This window comes from Rhopalosiphum padi, chromosome 2 (genome assembly GCF_020882245.1).
Source record: "Rhopalosiphum padi isolate XX-2018 chromosome 2, ASM2088224v1, whole genome shotgun sequence".
In the NCBI taxonomy this organism is placed as follows: Eukaryota; Metazoa; Arthropoda; class Insecta; order Hemiptera; family Aphididae; genus Rhopalosiphum; species Rhopalosiphum padi.
Window position 1 is genome coordinate 19,438,683 of NC_083598.1, and position 20,033 is coordinate 19,458,715.

The following is a 20,033-nucleotide window of genomic DNA, read 5'->3' on the forward strand; positions in this document are numbered from 1 at the left end:
CTAAACTAGTTTTTAACAAAATTAATTTCTTTATTTTTTGTTATAATTCAAAAACAGGAAATCTGAAATTTTCACCAAGTATTCAGAATAAAATTGTTGATTTGTCGTATAAAATTATTATATTTCTGTTAACAATGTTTATATAGAATAAATGGGTTTGAATCCAACTTTTGTTTGTAACCAATTTTGTTCAGAATATTGGCTAATTGCTTCATCAAATACGTGGAACGTGTATGCATGTCGCGGATACTGTGACTTGTTCTGTTCACTTTTGTGTACTACTTTACCGTGTATTAATACGAGGCTGGCTACAAATTAAATCAATTTATTCAATATGAATGCATTAGTTTTATAATCCGTGTAGCATAATATTATAAGTATTAAGTGCTATATAGAAGATAAAACTTACATTTCTCGACGGCTAGTGGTACATACAACGACTGTTCATATTCTGGATACGTTCCTTGGAAAACTGTTCGATTCGTTTCACACTTGTCCTGGTTACGAACAAGCCGTTTATGTACCTCGGTATTGTGTGAACCCGGTATCGCCCACAAACAACCGTTCTCTACCGTGGCATCGTCCAAGGCAATCCAAAATCCGACTAATGAATCTGGTGCCGTAAAGAGGAATGTTGAGTCTTGATGCGAAACGACTAATTTTAAAAATAATTATGTATTGGGTGGTGGGTATATGAAGTATTAAATTATGTACCTATCCTAAAAATTTCAAGTTTACTGTCTAAGAATTATAATAATATTTGATATTAGGAAGTTAAGTATAGATAATCGAACGGTTACGCTAATACAGTTATTATTTTTATAAGATTACCAGGTCGGCTAATAATAATATAATATATTACCTATGTATAAGAATTCTAAAAAAAGCTGTACCTATATGGGCTATATGGTATTATGTAAACGATTTATATTATTAAAATATTAGCTATTTTTATAAAAAAATCTTTTATAAACCATGACGTAGGTAGTTTCTATATTTTCCAAGTCCGTTATTAAGTCACTAGCCCATTACCTTTAATAGATACTCAAAGTTAAATAACTCAAAAAAAAATACTCATTCGAATTTTAATGCTGATACGTCAGAATTATCCAATCCATTAAATAATTTACAGTGTAAAAAGGTTTTTATTTTAAAAACAGAAGTTTGAATGATCTCTTTACTCTTTACAACAATCCTTAGTAGAGTTCCTATATTTAAAACTTCTGAAAATCAGAAAATCACATTTCGAATAGGTAACTACTAACTGCGTTATCGGAGAAAAAAAAGATGAGCATACTGGGGAATCATCCTGTATATACTAACCTTGGCCACCGACACCGGGGTTTTTGTAGATGTACATGCTCTGTGGCACTACCGGCTTCGATAAGCCCAGAGATCGACAGACGTTTGTCACCTTGTCGCTGTAGGTGCACGCCTCAAACGTCGGGTGTAGTCTGTGCAAGGCATGACCGACTTTATTCAGCGCCAACGAGGAGTCGACCAACAAGCGTCCGTCGTCGTCTAGCGCGGCTTTTTCGTAAAAAAAGGATATTTTGTCGGCACTCTCAATGAAGTAATCATCGGCCACCTGTATATCAATTGTATACATAAATAAGTAGGTACAATTATGAGCATGCACACAGACAAGATGTGCAAGATAATATATGTATGCGCTGGTCGCCGAGTAATGACAGTGATGAGAAACTGCTGCAGGTTAGTATCAAAATATGATCAACGCATTCATTTTTTGTCAATTAAAAAGTAAGTCCTTATTTTTTATGAAAGTGAACGTTTTTGGTTTGTTCGTTGACTGCAAGTTTATGGACTATACTTAAGTCGATTAGTTTATTAATAATATTTTATTTACACAGGAGAGGTAAATTTAAATTGTACACATTTATTTACTAAGTTATGAAATAGCCAGTGCTATTATTACCTATATTAATTTATAGTTGATGCACGATCATAGATGAAATAATGCTAAAAATCAAGCATTGAACATTTTAAATGTATAATTTTAAATTTAATAATATATTGCATGACTCGTATACTACAGCCGATAGTATTTCTGCTAAATTATTTTAAGAATAATTATTCTTAGGTTAGGTAATTAGAAAAAAGGGGTAACCATTTTGTTGTAAAAATATCGAGTGTATCACATAGTCGAGTAAATCACCTTAATGAGTTTAATTTATGTATATGTAGTATGTACGAGTAATAGATACAATAATAAATCATTATTATTAATATTTAATTATTACAACAGAAAATAATTACACGCACACATCATATTTTTAAAATCAATACATTCATTGCTTTACTGTCTACTAGAATCTAAAGTACAGTTTTTTACTGTTCAATATTTAGTATTTCCTTTAAATTCTTAAAGGACCTTACCTACGATAGTCGCTAAGTACCTGCCTATTTTAAATTTTGATATTGAGAATACACACTACCTATGTTAAGTACTAAATACTTACTATACTTTTAAAACTGTTCTATTATTATAAATATTTCATAATTCAATAATTCATACAATTTATTTATGTAATATAAATATCGAAATCATAATAAAAAATTTTCTTAACAAAACATAAAAAATTCCATTTAACAAATTATTTACTTTGAATCAAATGTATACGCCTAATTATATTTAACAAGTTTCTCTATAGTAATTCGTAGACGTGGAATTTCAAATTAACGAATGATGATAAAACAAAAAATTGAGCACATTATTTTTTTGTTAGCAAAATAAATGAAAATGAATTAAAATATGTTTAAACCTAAACCTAAATCGGTAATAAAAAGGGGGAAATTTATAATTACTTGTTTTGTTTGATTGGTTGCAAACACGGTTTTAACGTCAGCCGGCACATTCGCTGTGAGTTTTTCTCCTGCATCCTTGAGGTCGTTTGTCTCCTTTTCACTTAGAAAATTTTTTATTACTACATAACCGTTTTTATCGAACTATAAAAAAAATACATCTTAAACTCTGTACATTTATACTACCTTCTTAATAATCTACACAACGTTTGCGAAATGTATTCCGTTATATATTTACTTTTGATTTTAAATCTTCATAAATCATTTTACCCTCTGAAGACTACGATTTCAACGTTATACTGAAAATAAAAATAAATTATAATACCCATCATCTCAAATCAGAATATTTTAATGCATATATTAGATATAAGCATAAAGTAACAACTAACAGTATACGCACATCATAATTAATCGGACCGAACAAACTATAGGTACTAATAGTTTACCGTTGAACAATAGCAATTCGTGTATATCTAGTATCTACCACAATAATGTACAAGGTACAACTAGTGCCCAGCCCCCTAGCCTATTATATAATAATAAATGTTTGTTTATAACAATGTTATAAACCTAACAACAATCATTAGACATTAGACAACAGCTCATTGAACTTTGAATTAATAATAATAATAATATAATACCTTTTTTGTAGTAGATTATGTATATTGTTTATATTGCCATGTTGAGATGAAACAATATCATATAAATATATAACAAATACCTACCTACTTATTTATAAGAAATATAAGTAGTAACAGTTTGACCTATATGTAACCTTAAAGCTATACGTTTTAGCTTTATCATACATTCATACCTATCTAACATATAAATAATAGATTCAATTAATACCGCTGTCTAATTATTTTAACTACCTACTTACACTATCGTTTAATTATTGATTTTTGAGTTGTAACTCAACATAACAGTGGTGGATTTTCAAAACTTTTCCTGGGGTCCTAAATATTAAACTATATTGTATGTAGACCTAAAATTCAAAATTTACAAAATAAAATCTATTAGTCTTTTTATATAATTATATATGTATAAATCAGTGTCTGGGGGTCCAGACCCCCTGGACCCCCCGTAAATTCGCCACTGCAACCATAACGGTGTCGAACAATATAAATGTATAATATCTTCAAATTTAGAAATAACGTTATCAATAGGTACAAAAGCAAGAGCCGATAATTTTTTTATTCCGTGAGAAAATATATTACATCCGTGGAATACCTATTTACGCAGGATATTTTGACGTGTCACGTGTAACCAATAAATATATGTGTCAAAAATTAATAATACTTACAAATTACAATTTAATGACTTTATGAGCAATTCCCCTTATAAATGATAAATTTGATCGATTTTCCCGGTCATTTATAATTGTACTTATACGTTTTATTTTTCTTACTTTTTCACATAAAACAATATTATCCATGATAAAATATTCGTTTGATTTTGGTTTTTTTTTTATTTTTGTATATACTATATGACAAATGTAGTCTCAGGTAAAAGTTATGCCGGGTAAAAGTATTGTCGGACAAACATATCAGGCCCTCGGACAAATGTAGTGTCGGGCAATTGAATGTCGGGAAAATATACTGATCCCGTCGTAAGCACTAGACATATAATCAAATTTTACTAAATGCCTGGTCAAAAAATTTAATTTGTATGCAATTTTACTATCCACCTAGACATTAATAGTTAAATACTTAGTTTAAAATGTATGAAAATATTAAAAATGTCTATAAAACATTTAACTAGTTAGACTAAGTTTAACAAGATATCATGAAATCAAATATTGTAAGGTCAAGTAAAATAATTATATCATAAACTAATATTTCAAATGTATTCATGAGTTAAACTCTACTAGAACGTCTAAAACTCTTCTTAACAAACGGAAAATGGAACCTTTTTTTAAAAATATTATAAAAATCAACACAGATTAATTAATCTATTGTATTTTTAATTTTAATATAAGTTAGCACGACCAGAGTTTCGAAGGAATTAATAAGTCTGCATGGTGTTCGACGTTCGTATCTCTGTTTACGTAGTTGTGCGAGAAAAGACGAATGAATTCTTCGATATTGCCGACTGCCGTGATGATATACAAATTTAATAATAAAAAATAAAAAAATAATTTAGATATAATACGTATAATATACGATTTAATCAATGGTATGGGTAGTACTGGTAGTAGTCATGAATACTAGTAAGATATATTTAGTTTGTGGCATAATTAGAGTTGATCTTAAATTGTGACTAATAAATTTATATTATGGAGATAAAACCACTGCTGTAAATAAGTGAATATAACAATAAAATCAAAACTTATTATAAAAACTGCATTTGTGTGCAGCAAAAAAAAAACGTGCAATTAAAATGCTAAAATGTGCAAAATCGTACAAAAACAAATTGTAATTAGGAATTAGAATAATATAGTAATACATTTTTCATTATAGGTACTTTTATTTTTATTGCTGTTTATATTTTAAAATATTATTTTTTATAATTTGGCATTAACTATTAAATATTATAGTTAAAGTATTATACACAAATGTAAAATTTAAACCGATTTATAATATTTTTGATTAAAATGTATTGGCATGTACTCTGACACATCTAAGTTTTTTCTGAAAAACTTATATCTTCTGTCACTTAATATGTGTTTTAATTATGAAGACACGTTCTACATCAACACTAGTTATCGGGGTATCGGGCATCATTTTTTTGTAGCAGATTATAATAGCGGATCTTCTTTTAATCTACGTATTAATTTATTGAATCGTTGTATAGTTTTAAAATATTATATCCGAGCTTTTTAACAAATACTGATTTGAATTTTTTATTGAATATTTGTCCTTTTTCATTCTCAATTAAGAAAAAAACATTAATTAATTACCTATAATCAATTTTATAGTGTTTCAACTACAGGTTTTGATGATTTAAAATAGAATTTGGTTTTTTAAGTTATGTAATTGAATTCAACAATTGGGGTCTAAGGATAATCATAATAAATCATATTATTATTTATTAGAAAACATAAAACTATAAAAGTCTAATACTTCATATGAAAACACAATATTAATATAGCAAAATGATAATAATAATAATTAATAGATGTTATAACTATTATAATAGATTATGGAACAAAAATTACTAATTAGTTCATTTTTAATAAAATAAAATACCTGAAACTTACAATTTTGTGCAAAATAAAACTTTCTTTAAATTAATCTACATATTTTGATAGTTGATTTGGATTTGTAGTTTCTATAAGATATTTTAGAAGATGCTATAAAAAGATGTCATTACGCGGGAATCCGGTCTTTATTTATGAAAAGTTCCCTGGCAACACTGGACCATTAGAACATTAGACTCTTTCGTTTCTTTATCGTCTTTGGAAAACATAAAGTTTTATTTTGTTTACAGTTGTATTATCATGTCCTCAGCATAGATAACAATGATGAACACATGGTCTTCTGAGCACTCTTTAGTCTAATCAGTAATCAGTATTCAGTATTCACTATTCAGTAATTTTCATTTTCTACGGACCATGGGTCCGTGTGTTTCATTATATTTAATTTGATTTAATTTAATAATCTAAGCTTTATTTTTTAATGAGTCGTTGTAATATTGAACATTTGAAAAATACAGTTAGTCTGTTGTGAAGACGACTTTATACTTAATTTGTTCCAGTTTCGTCTTTCTCGTCGAACGGGTAAATAGCCACTGCGTATAACTTATTACCTACTATAATATAATGTCTGAGAAAGAAGCACCGGTACGTGGTATGCCTAAATGTGGACGATTTTGGAAAACACCTAAAACTAAGTAAGTTGCAAACTTACAACAGTCATGAATAATTATCAATTATATGATTTCATTTTGAATACCACTACACAGATAAATTTGTATCGTTCTAGATTTTCGTCCATCAACAAAACTAAAGGTTTAAAATTGTCTTTTGAACGCAAACAAAAACTAAGAGAAGACATTAAGAAAACTAGAGAGTTGTCTAGAACCTTAATCAATGAAAGAAATGCAGAAAATGAAGCTAGAAAAGAAAGAAGACGTGAAAACATTAAACGGCGTGCAGAAAATCAAAGAAAATCTGAAGTTGTTCAAGTGGTAATATATTTTTTTAATTGTTTAGTTTTATTGATTTTTATTTTTTCCTACAGAATAAAAAAAACATTTTAACTATTATTATTTTAAATGTTTAAGGTTATTAATTTTAATTTTAACTTATTCTAAAATTGTGCCATGATCTTCTCTAACAGTATTTATTTTATAGAATAAAGTAACTATTTTCATGTTTTTTTGCAACGCAACAACAGAGTTCTTAATCTAACCTCCAGAGGACACCATACCCGCATGTGTTGTCTCTGTCTTACTAACGTACATCATAACAAAATTTTTGTTCAGCAGAATACATTTTGTGATATTAGCTTTAATATTAGAGTAAATTTACCTATTATCAAATTTAAAAGCAAGAATATTATCTAGTCAATGACATGATTTTATTGATATTATCATTTTAAAGTTGTTATATTTTACATAGCTGTAACTCACTTTAAAATAATAATATCATTAAAAGCATATGTCATTGTCTAGATAATATTCTTACTGCTGAACGAAAATTTGTTATGATGTACGTTAGTAAGACAGAAACAACACATGCAGGTATGTCCTATTAACAATTATTATTTTATAGATGAATCACATTATAATACTTGATAGAGTTATATTTGATTAAATAATAAACAACACAAATATTTTGATTTTTCAGATTAAGAATCCTGCCAAAATCAAAAGAATGAGGAAAAAGGCAATGAGGCAAATTGAAAAAAGGGATACATTAAATATCAAATAATATGTTAATTTTTGAAATATAACTAATACATAAATGTAATATAAAATATACTATAAATATAATATTTCTATTTTATTAAATACTTATCAATATTTAAATTACCTACTACAAGGTTTTAATAACAAATCAAAGTGCACACACTTATGTGTAAGCAACCGTGTATGCACAAGAGGTGTCCAGGTACCCACAGACATTTTATACAATTATTAAATAAAGACTAAATTAAATATTTATTTAAAATTTAAAAATTTGGGTTTTACTTAAAGCTAAAATTAAATATTTAATTATATACTTGATATATTAAGTGAATATCCAGAGAATGTATTTATGTGATGGGTTAAACTGGTTAAAAGAAAGTAGAAGGATAGACATTTTTATGTATTAATATTAAAAATTTTAACCACAGTACGAGTCACAAGTTGTACATACAAATATTTTTGAAATTAGACTTAGAAAAAACACCATGTGCCATAATCATTATTGTTAATTTTCATAGAACAAGAACTAGAATATAAATTATATTTTAATGAAATTATTTACTAATTAAAAAATTGGTAATTTGGTATTTACTTTTATTTTTACAAATTCAAATTTGTTACACGTCTTTTTTTCAGTTTTGAACTGACAATGTTGTGGGAACTGCTTTTAAAATACTTCTCCGATATTACCTATATGTCTAAATACTACCTTAATAACTTATCCTTAAATGCTTATGTATTACAAATTTACAATAAATAAAATATACAAAATTATTTTTAGTTCATAATATGAACAATTTTACATTCTGAAAAAATCTGCCTGAAGATTTTAAGTTTCTAATTTTTTAATTTACAATATGCCTGTACATAAATCAAATTGAATTACTATTTATGCTCACTACAATTATATTAAAAGAAACCATCATTGCAGCCGTAGGTACCTTATTTCAATATTGATCCGTTAAATTAAGGCGTATAATTATATGATAATAATATACTCGTAATATTGATTTTAGTATATTACATAATTTATAATTAATAAGTGTTAGTGTATAATGTATATTTATAATATTATAATAAATTATTTACCACTGTCGTTGTCAGCTTGTAACTCTTTCCTGGTAGGTAGATAAATATTTTAAAACAAGCATAACATAAAATATATACAGCTAATATACGGTATCTGTATTCATAACGGCCGTTACAGGTGCAAGTTTAGGTGCATCATTCTACTGTGTTTCCATACTTTCACCTTTCACAGAGCATAATAATTAATAAATAATAAACCAAATGGTCAAGGCCACGAACTAGCCACAGCAAAATATGAATAGGCTTTCAAATTTTCTAGCTAAAAATGTAATGTATTCTCCCACAAGCAACATACTATCGTAAATTCAAACTCTCTGATTTAATTCAATATGAAGCTAACGGTCTTAAAAATCACGTTAACGGACTTCAGCCAATACCTACCCCCAGCTAAATTATTTTAATATTTTACTAATATCGGAATCTCATTAGATACCTAATTCATAAAACACTCGCATTCCCATTAGGTATACGGGTATGTATCTAATCATCTGAAAGCAAATCAACCAGACAATACAGTCTATGAAGGTGTCGCGATTTAAGTCCTTCCTGTTCCAAACCCTTCTATTGACCCAAGTTTTACTGTGCAACAACCAAAAATTGTAGTTATTGGCAATGGCATCCTTCATATAGAGTTATTGCCACTCTTATTTGTAGTTATTTTAATTTTTAATTAAATAATAAATAATTTGGTCTATAACTATAATGGACAAAATGGATAGAAAAAAATTGTATTATATTATTTAATACATAACAGCTATATACAACATTATAGATATTGATAATTGAGATATATATATGCAATAATATATTGTATTCTTGCATCAGTCTTTTCTCTTCTATATTTTTATTTTTATTGAGTTTTGGTTGTTTCGCTTTTAAAAGGTATACCCTATATTATGACTTATGAGTTTTAAACCGGCGCATCCCAAACGGCCCCCTTACATTATTTGCTTATTCCAAAACGGCTCCTGCCGAAAAAGGTATTACAAACCTATAAATTCAAAACGGCTCCCATTAAATAAAAAAAATAAAGGCTGTCATATAGTATGCGGTCTACCGGTGAATTTACGAATATAGTATGCGGTCTACCGACGATTTACGAATATAGTATGCGGTCTACCACAAATAAATAAATTAAAAATTATATCATAATATTAAACTATAATTATTGTAGCAGTAATAGTAAAAAATTAATAATTAAAAATTAGTTTGTCAAAAAATTCATCCAGTCACATACGGTGTTGGACGATCTCCCAGTGACCCAGTTAATGTCATAATTGTTTTATTGGATAAACCTTGAGTCCAGTAGAACACCAGTTCTAACTGTTGACTGAGGCTTAGTCCACTATTTAGACGACCATTTTTGTCAATAAAAGTCAAAAAAACATTATCTTTCCTATAATAGTATACACAATTATGATTAAATAAGCCAAATTAATATAAGAAAATAATTTTCTTAGGTACCTTAAGCTTTGTGTTGTTTGACATCCCTTTCTCTTACAACGTAAAATTCTCCTTTTCTTACCTCTCTCCTTGCGTAGGTATAAATTCATACCACTTCCACACTTAATACATTCGGCATTTTCATTATTTGCCACAAGATTTTTTCTAATTAAAAAATTTGTGGTTGATTCGTCACTACTAATAATTGAATAAAAATCTTTTTTCGGGCAATTTTTCGGGGGTGGAGGGGGATCGTTCAATATTTTTCCACATATACATATATTATATTATGAACAATTTTTATTAATAATTATTTTATTTTTCGGGGGGATGAACACCCAATCCTCCCCCTCTAGGCACGCCCCTCAACGTAATATATTATATCATAATCAGTGGCGTATTTAAGGTTTTTCCGCCTATAGGCACTTTCCAATTTGCCGCCTCCCCCTCCATCATTCCTAAAATTATTTATAAAACATATTTAAATATACAATTTATTATATTATAATATTATATTAAAAAATATACATTATTAATGAACATTAAATTACAAATATTAAAACTAAACTTTAAATTTTTTCTTCTACTTTTTTCCTCGGCAAATTTGTATAAATATAGTAGCTATATGTAGATAGATGTTTAATTTTGTGCGAACAAAAAATTAGTTATAAGTTTTATTTCATCAAATGAAAAATACTTATTGTAATTTTGTAAAAAAATATCGTTAAAATTTGCCGCCCTAGGCCCGGGCCTATAGGGCCTGTGCCTAAATACGCCCCTGATCATAATATAATATATAATATACATACATGATTTGTTCCTAGCAACCAGTTAGAAGAAATAACAAACATTATTAAATAATTAAAAACACATAATATTATATATATTATCTATAGCTATTTTAAAAAAACCCTTTTACTCCCTTAGAGGTCGAATTTTGAAAAATCCTTTCTTAGTGCGTCCCCACATTGCTTAAGAAACCTTTATATAACATTTCAAGTCTTTAGACCCAGTGGTTCGGTCGAGGCGTTAATAAGTGAATTACTAAATAGATAAAAAAAAAGTAAGATAAATAAATTGATAACTAAAAAAAAAAAAAAAGAAAGTAAATAGATTACTTTAGAGTCCAGGGTAGGCCTAATTTTTTGATAAAATTATACTGAGGAATGAGAATATGTTTTCCTTCGTGGAGTCATAAAAATACATGCAACTATTGGATAGGGTCGACTGGAATTTTTTATTTAACTAATAAATATATAATAGTAGGTACATTCTAAATAATAACGTATTTCACTTCTAATGCGTCTTGCGACTGTTAAACACGTATTTATTCGAATACATTTTGAAAACCGTTTGATTGACCTGAGCTTTTCACATTATTAACGCATCTAATACACGCCGTGACGGAACAGCTAGTATTTTTTTTATATTTGTAATGTTTTATATTTTTTTTTATTTCTTTACCTTTTACATATTACATTTAAATTATTTAATTCACAATAATACGGTAATATATTATGCTTTTTTATATAATTTTTATAATTTACTTAGTGTTGACAGTCCTAAGTCGGCTAAGTCTATATGAAGTGGGAAGGAATTTGTGTTATAAAAAACTGGAGCCGTTTGGGAATTTACCTTTTTGTAAAACGCAAGCCATTTAGGAAAATGGGAGCCGAATGGCTACGTCCATTTAAATTTCACTTGCGAGTTGTGTTATAGGTATATGTATTATAATATTATATTATTATTAATGTTATGACTATGATTATTATTCGATCTGTTATTTATATATATTATTACAATATTACAAATCAATTATTATTATTATATTATAGCTATAGTACCTACAATCAACAAAATATTAAATAGAACAATTTTATGACACTAGCATAGACTTTTTTTCGGTTAGATTTTTTTGGGAATTTTTTTTTCCATGGTCATTTTTTCTGTCTACCTATTTTAGTACTTACACTTATATGTTAATCATTATTCTTCCTTTTATTTTTATTTTGTACACATATACATATTAGCGTATTAGCACTATTTGTTATCGCTATAAGATATTTATATATGTTTACTTTTGTCAAAGGGCTAAAAGCTAAAAGCCCGTAAAAAAAAAAAAATAATTCATATGGATAAATAAATTGAATAAATCATATCATAGTTGTATACAATATATTATATTAATATCGAACTTTTTTACGCATAACGGCATAATACCTGTAACATATAGACAGAATATATTTACAGGGAGGGCAATACCATGTGCATATCGTATTTTATCGTTTGCCAAAAATAGACATTCTAGAATTTACCTGTGTGGCAGTCTAATGGAAAGGGGATTTTTGACACCTTCTGGATTTGCGCCTGCAGGTAGGTCATAGGTAGGTGCTTAATTTTGTTTCCGCTGTTCGACTTATTTCTTACGACTGTTAATACTCACGAATCTAGCGCTCGCTTGGATTACTCAACTGGTTCTTTTATTTAAATGCCAGTGGCCAGTGCTCGAGTGTTTATCTGTTCTTCTCGATGTCATTTTCAACAAAATCTTAAGGTGTTAAAAGAATATCATTTGTTTTGAAATAATTATATTTCAAATGAGTTCCGAGAATCAAGAATTCGGTACACAGTCAATATTTTATATTTAAAAATAAAATAAATATATATCTAATACATGATATGATAATTAAAACAAAAATATTCTGGTAAACAATGGTAATAATAATAATAATAATAATAATATAAAAGTATAAAATATATATAATATAATCAACATGAAATCTTTATAATTTGATTAACTTAAAATATGAAATCCAAATGTATAAACAAAACAAATTAATAATCAAATTTCCTCATTAAATTTCAGTCCAAATTTTAACAGTTATTATTTTTTCCTCCATTTCCTAAAAAATAATAAAATTCAAATTATTAATAAAACCAATTAAAAATAAATAAAATAATAAATATTATTAAGTAATATGTACAAACCAACAACATGACAGACTTCAACATTAGCACCAAACTCCATAAGTTTAAGTAGCCAAGAGTATTGTTTTTCTGATAATTTATCATTTGGCCCTTTTACTTCAACAAACATGCACTAATGATAAAATTAATTGTAAATTATTATGATTATTATCAGCCAACAGAGTTCAAATTCTATAGCATTTGTTAATTATTATAAAATATGTTCAAAAATAGTAGAATAAGCCATAAAATAGTTTTATGTAAGAAGGATTCCAAATATATAATTGTGTGTCACCAGTGGTGAAACAAACGTAGTGTTTGAGAAGCAATTGCTTCTCGATTTTTTTGAAGATTTTGGTGAGTGGGTGCCAATATGAAAATGACAAATAATAACTAAGTATTAGTATTACTAGTACTAGTATTTATTACAATTTATAGAAAAATATTATGGGTAATGACAATTGGCAGTGGGTGGGTGGGTAAAGTTTAGGTTCGTTTCATCATTGTGTGTCACATATTTCTAACATTTACAATTTTGAATGCTATTTTTTAAGTTTTTTTTTTATTTTTAAAATTAGGTTTATTGTTATACTTTCATTAAACACAATTTAATAAAGCAAGATACAAAATAAAAAATGTGAACAGATACTAAATTTACTCATATTTCTTATTTAGATAATACTAAGTACTTTATAGTTTATAATGCTATAAAATCGGAGACCTGCTTATTAATAAATAATAAATATCATTTGTATTTAATAACATAATATTACTTTATGCTTAGAAACATCCCAGACAACAAGGTCTGGCATGCCATGCAAATAAATTCGGCCATCTTTCAATATTTGATCGCCAATTGCAAGGAACACTTCTATTCCAACACACTCTAATAACGTCTAAAACCAATAATAAATAAATAAGATTTAGTAAAAACTAAATGTTAGAATAAGCTCAATATAATATAATGTATTATATTATAAAATGTTAAGCTTACCTGGCATAGAGGTAAGTTGTCAACATTCATATATTTCCAATTTACAACAGATTGAGTATCACAGTATTCATCACAATAATTTTTCAAAATATCACATATTTGAACAACATTCATTTTTTTCAATTCTGCCATTCGGTTCTACAATAATTTTTAATTATTTTAATACTTAAATATTAATTTAAAATCTATTAACTCCAAATAAATAATTATTATTTTTAATTTACTTTAATTTGTTCTTCTCTAATTTTATAGAAATGACGAGTTCTCCAATCCAAAGGGCAATCTTGATACGGGCTAATAAATAGAACATGTGGTGTGTAACTACTATATATTATTTCCCAAAAACACAGTAAGAACATTGACTTTATAAGCTGACCCTCATCATGCAATCCTATAAGTATAAACATTTAATGTTATGAATGATATATTCAATACTTATGTAACATAAATATATAATTATTGTAAATAATTGAATAATTACCATTCAAAAATCCTTGACTTTTATAGTGTGATAAGGCTAGTTCTTCAACAGACATGTAATGACAGTCTCCATTCTCAGTCATCTTTGAATAAACTTGCTTACGGCCAGATGAACCTCTAAACCAAAATATTATATAATTGAATATTGATTAATAAGGCTGAAGAACTTTGTTTTTACATATTTATTTAGGATGAAAAATATGTTTTCTAATTAAAGATATAGTATCAAACTAGTTACACTTTCTAAAGGACATGGGATTAAAGGGATTTTTCCATTTCAAATTAATTCTTCAATCATGTGAAGCTTTAATGTATACAGGGTGTCCCGTGTGGATTTACCCATTGCGATATCTCATCGCATGTTTTGATAAAAAAGTTAAAAAATATATTATTTTATTTAGTTATTTAAAAAAAAATTGAAGATAGCCATTTTGTAGAGTTTATTTTTCTGAAAATATTGACGTTTCAACATTTTAATTTCATTAATCTCCTGATTTTTAGTATTCTTTCTAATTTCGAAATAAACTACGAATTATTTAATACAATAATAGTATCAATGTATCAAACATGTGGGTTCTAAATCAAATTATGATATCTTCATTATTCAGGAGATATCGCAATGGGTAAATCCTCATGGGGCACCCTGTACTAATTAATTTAGGCATCATAAATTTGCATTTCAGTTGTAGATAAAATCATTTGTGTAATATATTATAATCTATCTATCATTCATGAATTGCATAATCATATGATAATCTAATCTATTTAGTATAAGATTGATTCTATACAATATTTTTACTGTAATATATTTATAAAAAATTAATCTATAAGTAATAATAAATATTTTTAAATGTAATATTACATAATATTATATAAAATTATATATAGTTAATGAATATTAAAGTGTATAAAACTTCAGTTTCTGAATAATAGTTTTCAATATGAAACTATACTCTATTCTAGATAAATTTGGAAATAATGAGGACAAAAATATGTAGTAGTTTGCAGATGCAGTCACGTGGCTTGCGACAACAACGAGTAACGATACATGCTGATCAATTACAGGACACCAACCAGGCGCAGCTGTGTGATTTTTCCTAACTCATTTGTAATAAAGTATTGCTTAAACATAATTTTTAAATAATGCAAATAATAATGTGTTGTATGAATTATGCAATTGTCTTGCAAGTTATTACTCTTACTCGGATAAAATTAATAGTTATATTAAAAATAAGAAATAAATGTTTACTATACTTTTCTTTAACAGAAATTATTTTTCCACTTATTGTTGTACTAGGTGGTTCTTTTCCTGGTTTTGAAGCAACACTCAACAGTTCATTTTTTAACTCATTATCCAACTTCCTGACTTTACGATTTGCATACATCACTGCTCTTTTTGATAAAATTTGACGATCTAATTCAGTTATATTATCATCCTTGAGGCCATCAAGTATTACGTTTGCTGCCTGAAATTTAAGTTAGAAAATATATATATACTTAGACTGAGGAAAAAGTAAAGAATTTAGGAATTAAAATTTTTGTTTTCTATAAATACTATTTAGTGTAGAAAGAGATAATTATACCAAAAAACTTCAAATAGTAATGAATAAAAATTGGAATTTGAGTTAAAATAGTACTCTAAAAAGGATTATACATGTTATATTGCAAGCACATTTCTTCTGCCAGAATAATTTTTCAAATATTGGACTACTATAATTTATAAGCTTACAAAAATACATAAAATAAAAATAAAATAAAATAAATAAAATTGCTCAAAATAATCTAACATGAATTCTAGTTGTTTTAACAACTTTTCCACAAATATTTGGTGACATAAGGATCACTGTCATCTCATATTTCCCCATTTGACTAATTTCCACTGCAAATTGCAATACAATATATTTATTATAATTTATAGTTTAATGTTTATTTAATGGAAGGGATATAATTATTTTGTATGTTTATTATTAGACATGCATTGTTTTTCAAATACCTTTAAAATAATTTATCATTGCAAGTCTTCTTGCATTAAGATAATTGAGTAGCTGATCAAAAATCAAAATTAATGTTCCAGACAGAGCTCAAAAAATTATCTACATATTATGAGTGGATTTTTTTATACCTAAAAATTAAAATAACCTTCAATATACTTACAAGATCTAATTGTTTGTATTGTAATTCAAAAACTTTGGCTAATTCAATATGTAAATGAGCTTTTTTTGACATTGAAAATTCCTTATGTTTTAATAAAAATTCCAACACTTCTTTGGCCAAGTTTACATTACTGGTACATTTTTTTAATATTGTTATATTTTTGAACAATGTATGGGCATACACAGATATTGCAGAGTATTTTCGTAAATAGGTAGGTATATTTGATAGAGATTCTCTAAATATACCAAAACAAAAACAAATATGATTATAAAATATATACCATTATATTTGGGGTTTTCAACTTGTGTAGTAAAGAGCATCGCTGGTTATTATTAAGTGAACTCAGCATCTGGGACAAAAAATACAATTTATTTTATTTTATCACGTTTTATCACTTTGATTATTTGTATGGAGGCCATTGAAATTTATTTAAAAACCAGAAGAGCCGAAGATAAAAAATATTGAAAACCCTTGTATTATATAGTATAAAATGTAGTAATTTTTTTTTACTTTAAAAAAAATACTCACATAATAGATTCATCACATACAGCTGACTTAAAATTTTCAAATATAATACACAATACTAAAATTGCATTTTCGTGATCTTTTTGCTCTATAAGTAACTGAACTTCATGGCGAAGATTCAAAGCAATTCTGTACCTAGAATCAATAATCTCATATTAAATGTATACTATAAAATATAAAACAAATAAACAATTTTATTTTACAATTTAATTTTATATTAAATTGAATGGAAAAAAAATATAGAAGTGTATTATTCAAATTGAAAAAAAAATACTTTTAAAATTAAATTAAATCAGTTCATTATAATTTTAACATATGTGTTTAAAATAAACCTGTCAATTAATACAAATTAGGCACATGCCACACTTTCAATGTATAAACTGCTGATACATAATATATGATAATTTATGTAATACACAATACTTTTATTAATAAATTAAATACTGTTATTGTTAAATAATAAAATAATAAAACAATAATAGTGGTTATTTGGTAATCACTCACATTTCAAAGCTATCTTTTGAACTGAAATTAATTGAAACTCGTTTTGCTTCAAATGTAGGAAATTTTAGTAATTTTTTTTCAACCATAGAAAATTTGGTAAAACAATCACGAAACCTGTCTTTTTCTTCTCCACTGAAATAAGGGTATGATTCATAGATTAAGCAGCTCATTATATCATTTCTTGATGTATCTGATAGTTTCAAACAGTAGCCTATTATATTTTTGACACTGAAATAAAAATATAATATTTAGAATACATTTATAATTAAATAAATTATGCAAAATGTAGGTAGTAGCGTTAAACTAACCGTTCTTTTAAATTACTGGTTGAATTTCCACAAAATGTTCTTTGATTTTTTACAAGGTTAATAAATGATTTTATCATTTCAGGTTTAGTTTGAATTTTGCTAGAACTTAATTTAATATTGAATGTCTTCTGTAATTCTCTAAGTTCTTGGGTTTTTAGAATATTTAATAGGATATTAAGTTCACAAGAAGTAACATCTGAAATCATAAATAAAATAAATGATATTATAAAAAAAAAAGAATGTAAAACGCATACCTGTATTTATTAATTGTTTGGTAGCTAAAGATTCTAAAACACTATCAAAATTATCACATAGATTTAATTCTTTATACTTTTGAAGTCCATCAGGTCCATTTGAACGAATCCATCCATGTTTTCTAGCTATCAATCTTCCATAAATTTTAAGTTCATCATTAGTAGCACTTTCAATTTTTTTCATTATGTCTTCTTTACCAAAACAAAAGATTTCAGCTCTAAGAACAATTGACTTAATAAACCTGCTGTATGTATCACCACCAGAAATATCAACTTTGTTATCTAAATACTCCAAAATTCTTGGACTTGTTATAGGACTATTATTTATACTTCCGATTTTGCTTGGCGTCACTTGTCCTGCAACATCTTTCATTTTTGTTTTATTTGAAAGTGGACTCTTCATAACTTTTTTTCTTGGACTCGTTTTTTGCTCATTTATATAGGTTGAACTAACACTAAATATTTTTGGTGTTGGAACTTGAATGTTATTAATATTATCATTTTTATTTGGGGAATCAATTTGTTTATCAGATTTAATACAATTTTCAATAGTAGAATCCATATTTTCTTCTTTGATTTTATGCTTAGCTGGGGAAAAATGATTACCAACATCTTTTTTAATAGAATCTGGTCTTTCTTGTATAGGTTTGAAAAAAGAAGTTATTTTTTTACAGCCTGCAATTACATTTAATAGTTTTAATTTTTTGGATGGTGTTGAACCACTTCTTTTACTTGAAGATGATTTAATAGTATTTTTATCTTGTTCAGAAATATTAAATCTTTTAGGATTAACTTTAATACTAGGAGATAATAATATTTTTTTTTCAAAATTTGATTGTTCAATCTTAACAGGCGTAGTCTGTTCACATTGAATACGTTCATTTTCATTATGTAGCAATGAATTTTGACTAAATGATAAAAAATCTAGTTTCCTTCTAGTAGGCGAACAGCTATTGGATTCATCAAATGCCAAAATCCGGGAAACAGAATCATATCCTTCACTACTTATCCTTTTGATTCTACTTCTTTTTGGCGTAAATGGTGAAGATGAACCACTGGATGGTAATCTTTGAGACATGGACCTCTTTGATGGAGTTTTAAACGGAGAATCCATATTAAGTTATAAAATTTAGATCCAGTTGTGATCTAGAAAATGTAATAAAATAAGAATGGAAACAATTAAAATTATTAACTGGCAGCAGGAATTAAAGTTAAAACTTAAATATTCAACTAAGTTATACACTATACAAACGGTAATACGGCATACCGAATTACCGAAAATATTATTGTTTTATTATCATTTATTATAGTACCTACTGAACATTATTTTATGCAAGCAAAATGTAAAGCAAAAATTTTAAACAGATAAGCAATAATCACAAAAAATTGGCGGGAATAAATCTAAGCTCTTTGGATAATGAACTAAGATAAGATAACGTAATCATAATATACAGAAGGGCTTATAAAATGAAAATTTTCATCTATTTTATTTCTATGCTTTCAGTGGCGCAGGCGCGCAGCCAAGGGGGAGGTTAAGGGCTTTTAACCCCTCCCGAAATTTCTCCGAAGCCTAGTTTAATAACCTATGTACTGTAATTATCTTATATATATATATATTATATATATCGTAATAATGTAATC

At 26.9% G+C, this 20,033-nt stretch overlaps 3 protein-coding genes across 5 annotated transcripts; 1 reads left to right on the top strand and 2 right to left on the bottom strand.

The window, feature by feature from the left end:
- Window positions 1-6: 6 nt before the first annotated feature.
- LOC132920428 (phytanoyl-CoA dioxygenase domain-containing protein 1 homolog) lies at window positions 7-8,851 on the bottom strand. Of its 3 annotated transcripts, none has more exons than XM_060982824.1 (6): window positions 8,764-8,851; window positions 3,062-3,122; window positions 2,827-2,967; window positions 1,324-1,588; window positions 410-655; window positions 7-308 (listed from the first exon to the last, which is right to left on the bottom strand). In XM_060982824.1, exons 2-6 carry the CDS (start codon window positions 3,086-3,088, stop codon window positions 139-141), a joined length of 849 nt encoding a protein of 282 aa, XP_060838807.1. In that variant the 5' UTR covers window positions 3,089-3,122; window positions 8,764-8,851; the 3' UTR covers window positions 7-138. The 3 variants fall into 3 exon arrangements, with proteins under 3 accessions (XP_060838807.1, XP_060838806.1, XP_060838808.1); XM_060982823.1 differs by lacking the exon at window positions 8,764-8,851 and adding an exon at window positions 3,224-3,345; XM_060982825.1 differs by lacking the exon at window positions 8,764-8,851 and adding an exon at window positions 3,213-3,231.
- LOC132922745 (coiled-coil domain-containing protein 86) lies at window positions 6,322-7,758 on the top strand. The gene is made up of 3 exons (XM_060986426.1): window positions 6,322-6,654; window positions 6,747-6,951; window positions 7,613-7,758. Exons 1-3 carry the CDS (start codon window positions 6,584-6,586, stop codon window positions 7,694-7,696), a joined length of 360 nt encoding a protein of 119 aa, XP_060842409.1. The 5' UTR covers window positions 6,322-6,583; the 3' UTR covers window positions 7,697-7,758.
- A 3,973-nt stretch (window positions 8,852-12,824) lies between the features above and the next one.
- LOC132922048 (fanconi-associated nuclease 1-like) lies at window positions 12,825-19,706 on the bottom strand. The gene is made up of 12 exons (XM_060985352.1): window positions 18,393-19,706; window positions 18,139-18,334; window positions 17,831-18,058; window positions 17,330-17,461; window positions 16,802-17,036; window positions 15,902-16,113; window positions 14,649-14,764; window positions 14,392-14,558; window positions 14,168-14,305; window positions 13,947-14,069; window positions 13,195-13,306; window positions 12,825-13,109 (listed from the first exon to the last, which is right to left on the bottom strand). Exons 1-12 carry the CDS (start codon window positions 19,504-19,506, stop codon window positions 13,081-13,083), a joined length of 2,802 nt encoding a protein of 933 aa, XP_060841335.1. The 5' UTR covers window positions 19,507-19,706; the 3' UTR covers window positions 12,825-13,080.
- Between the last annotated feature and the right edge of the window lie 327 nt (window positions 19,707-20,033).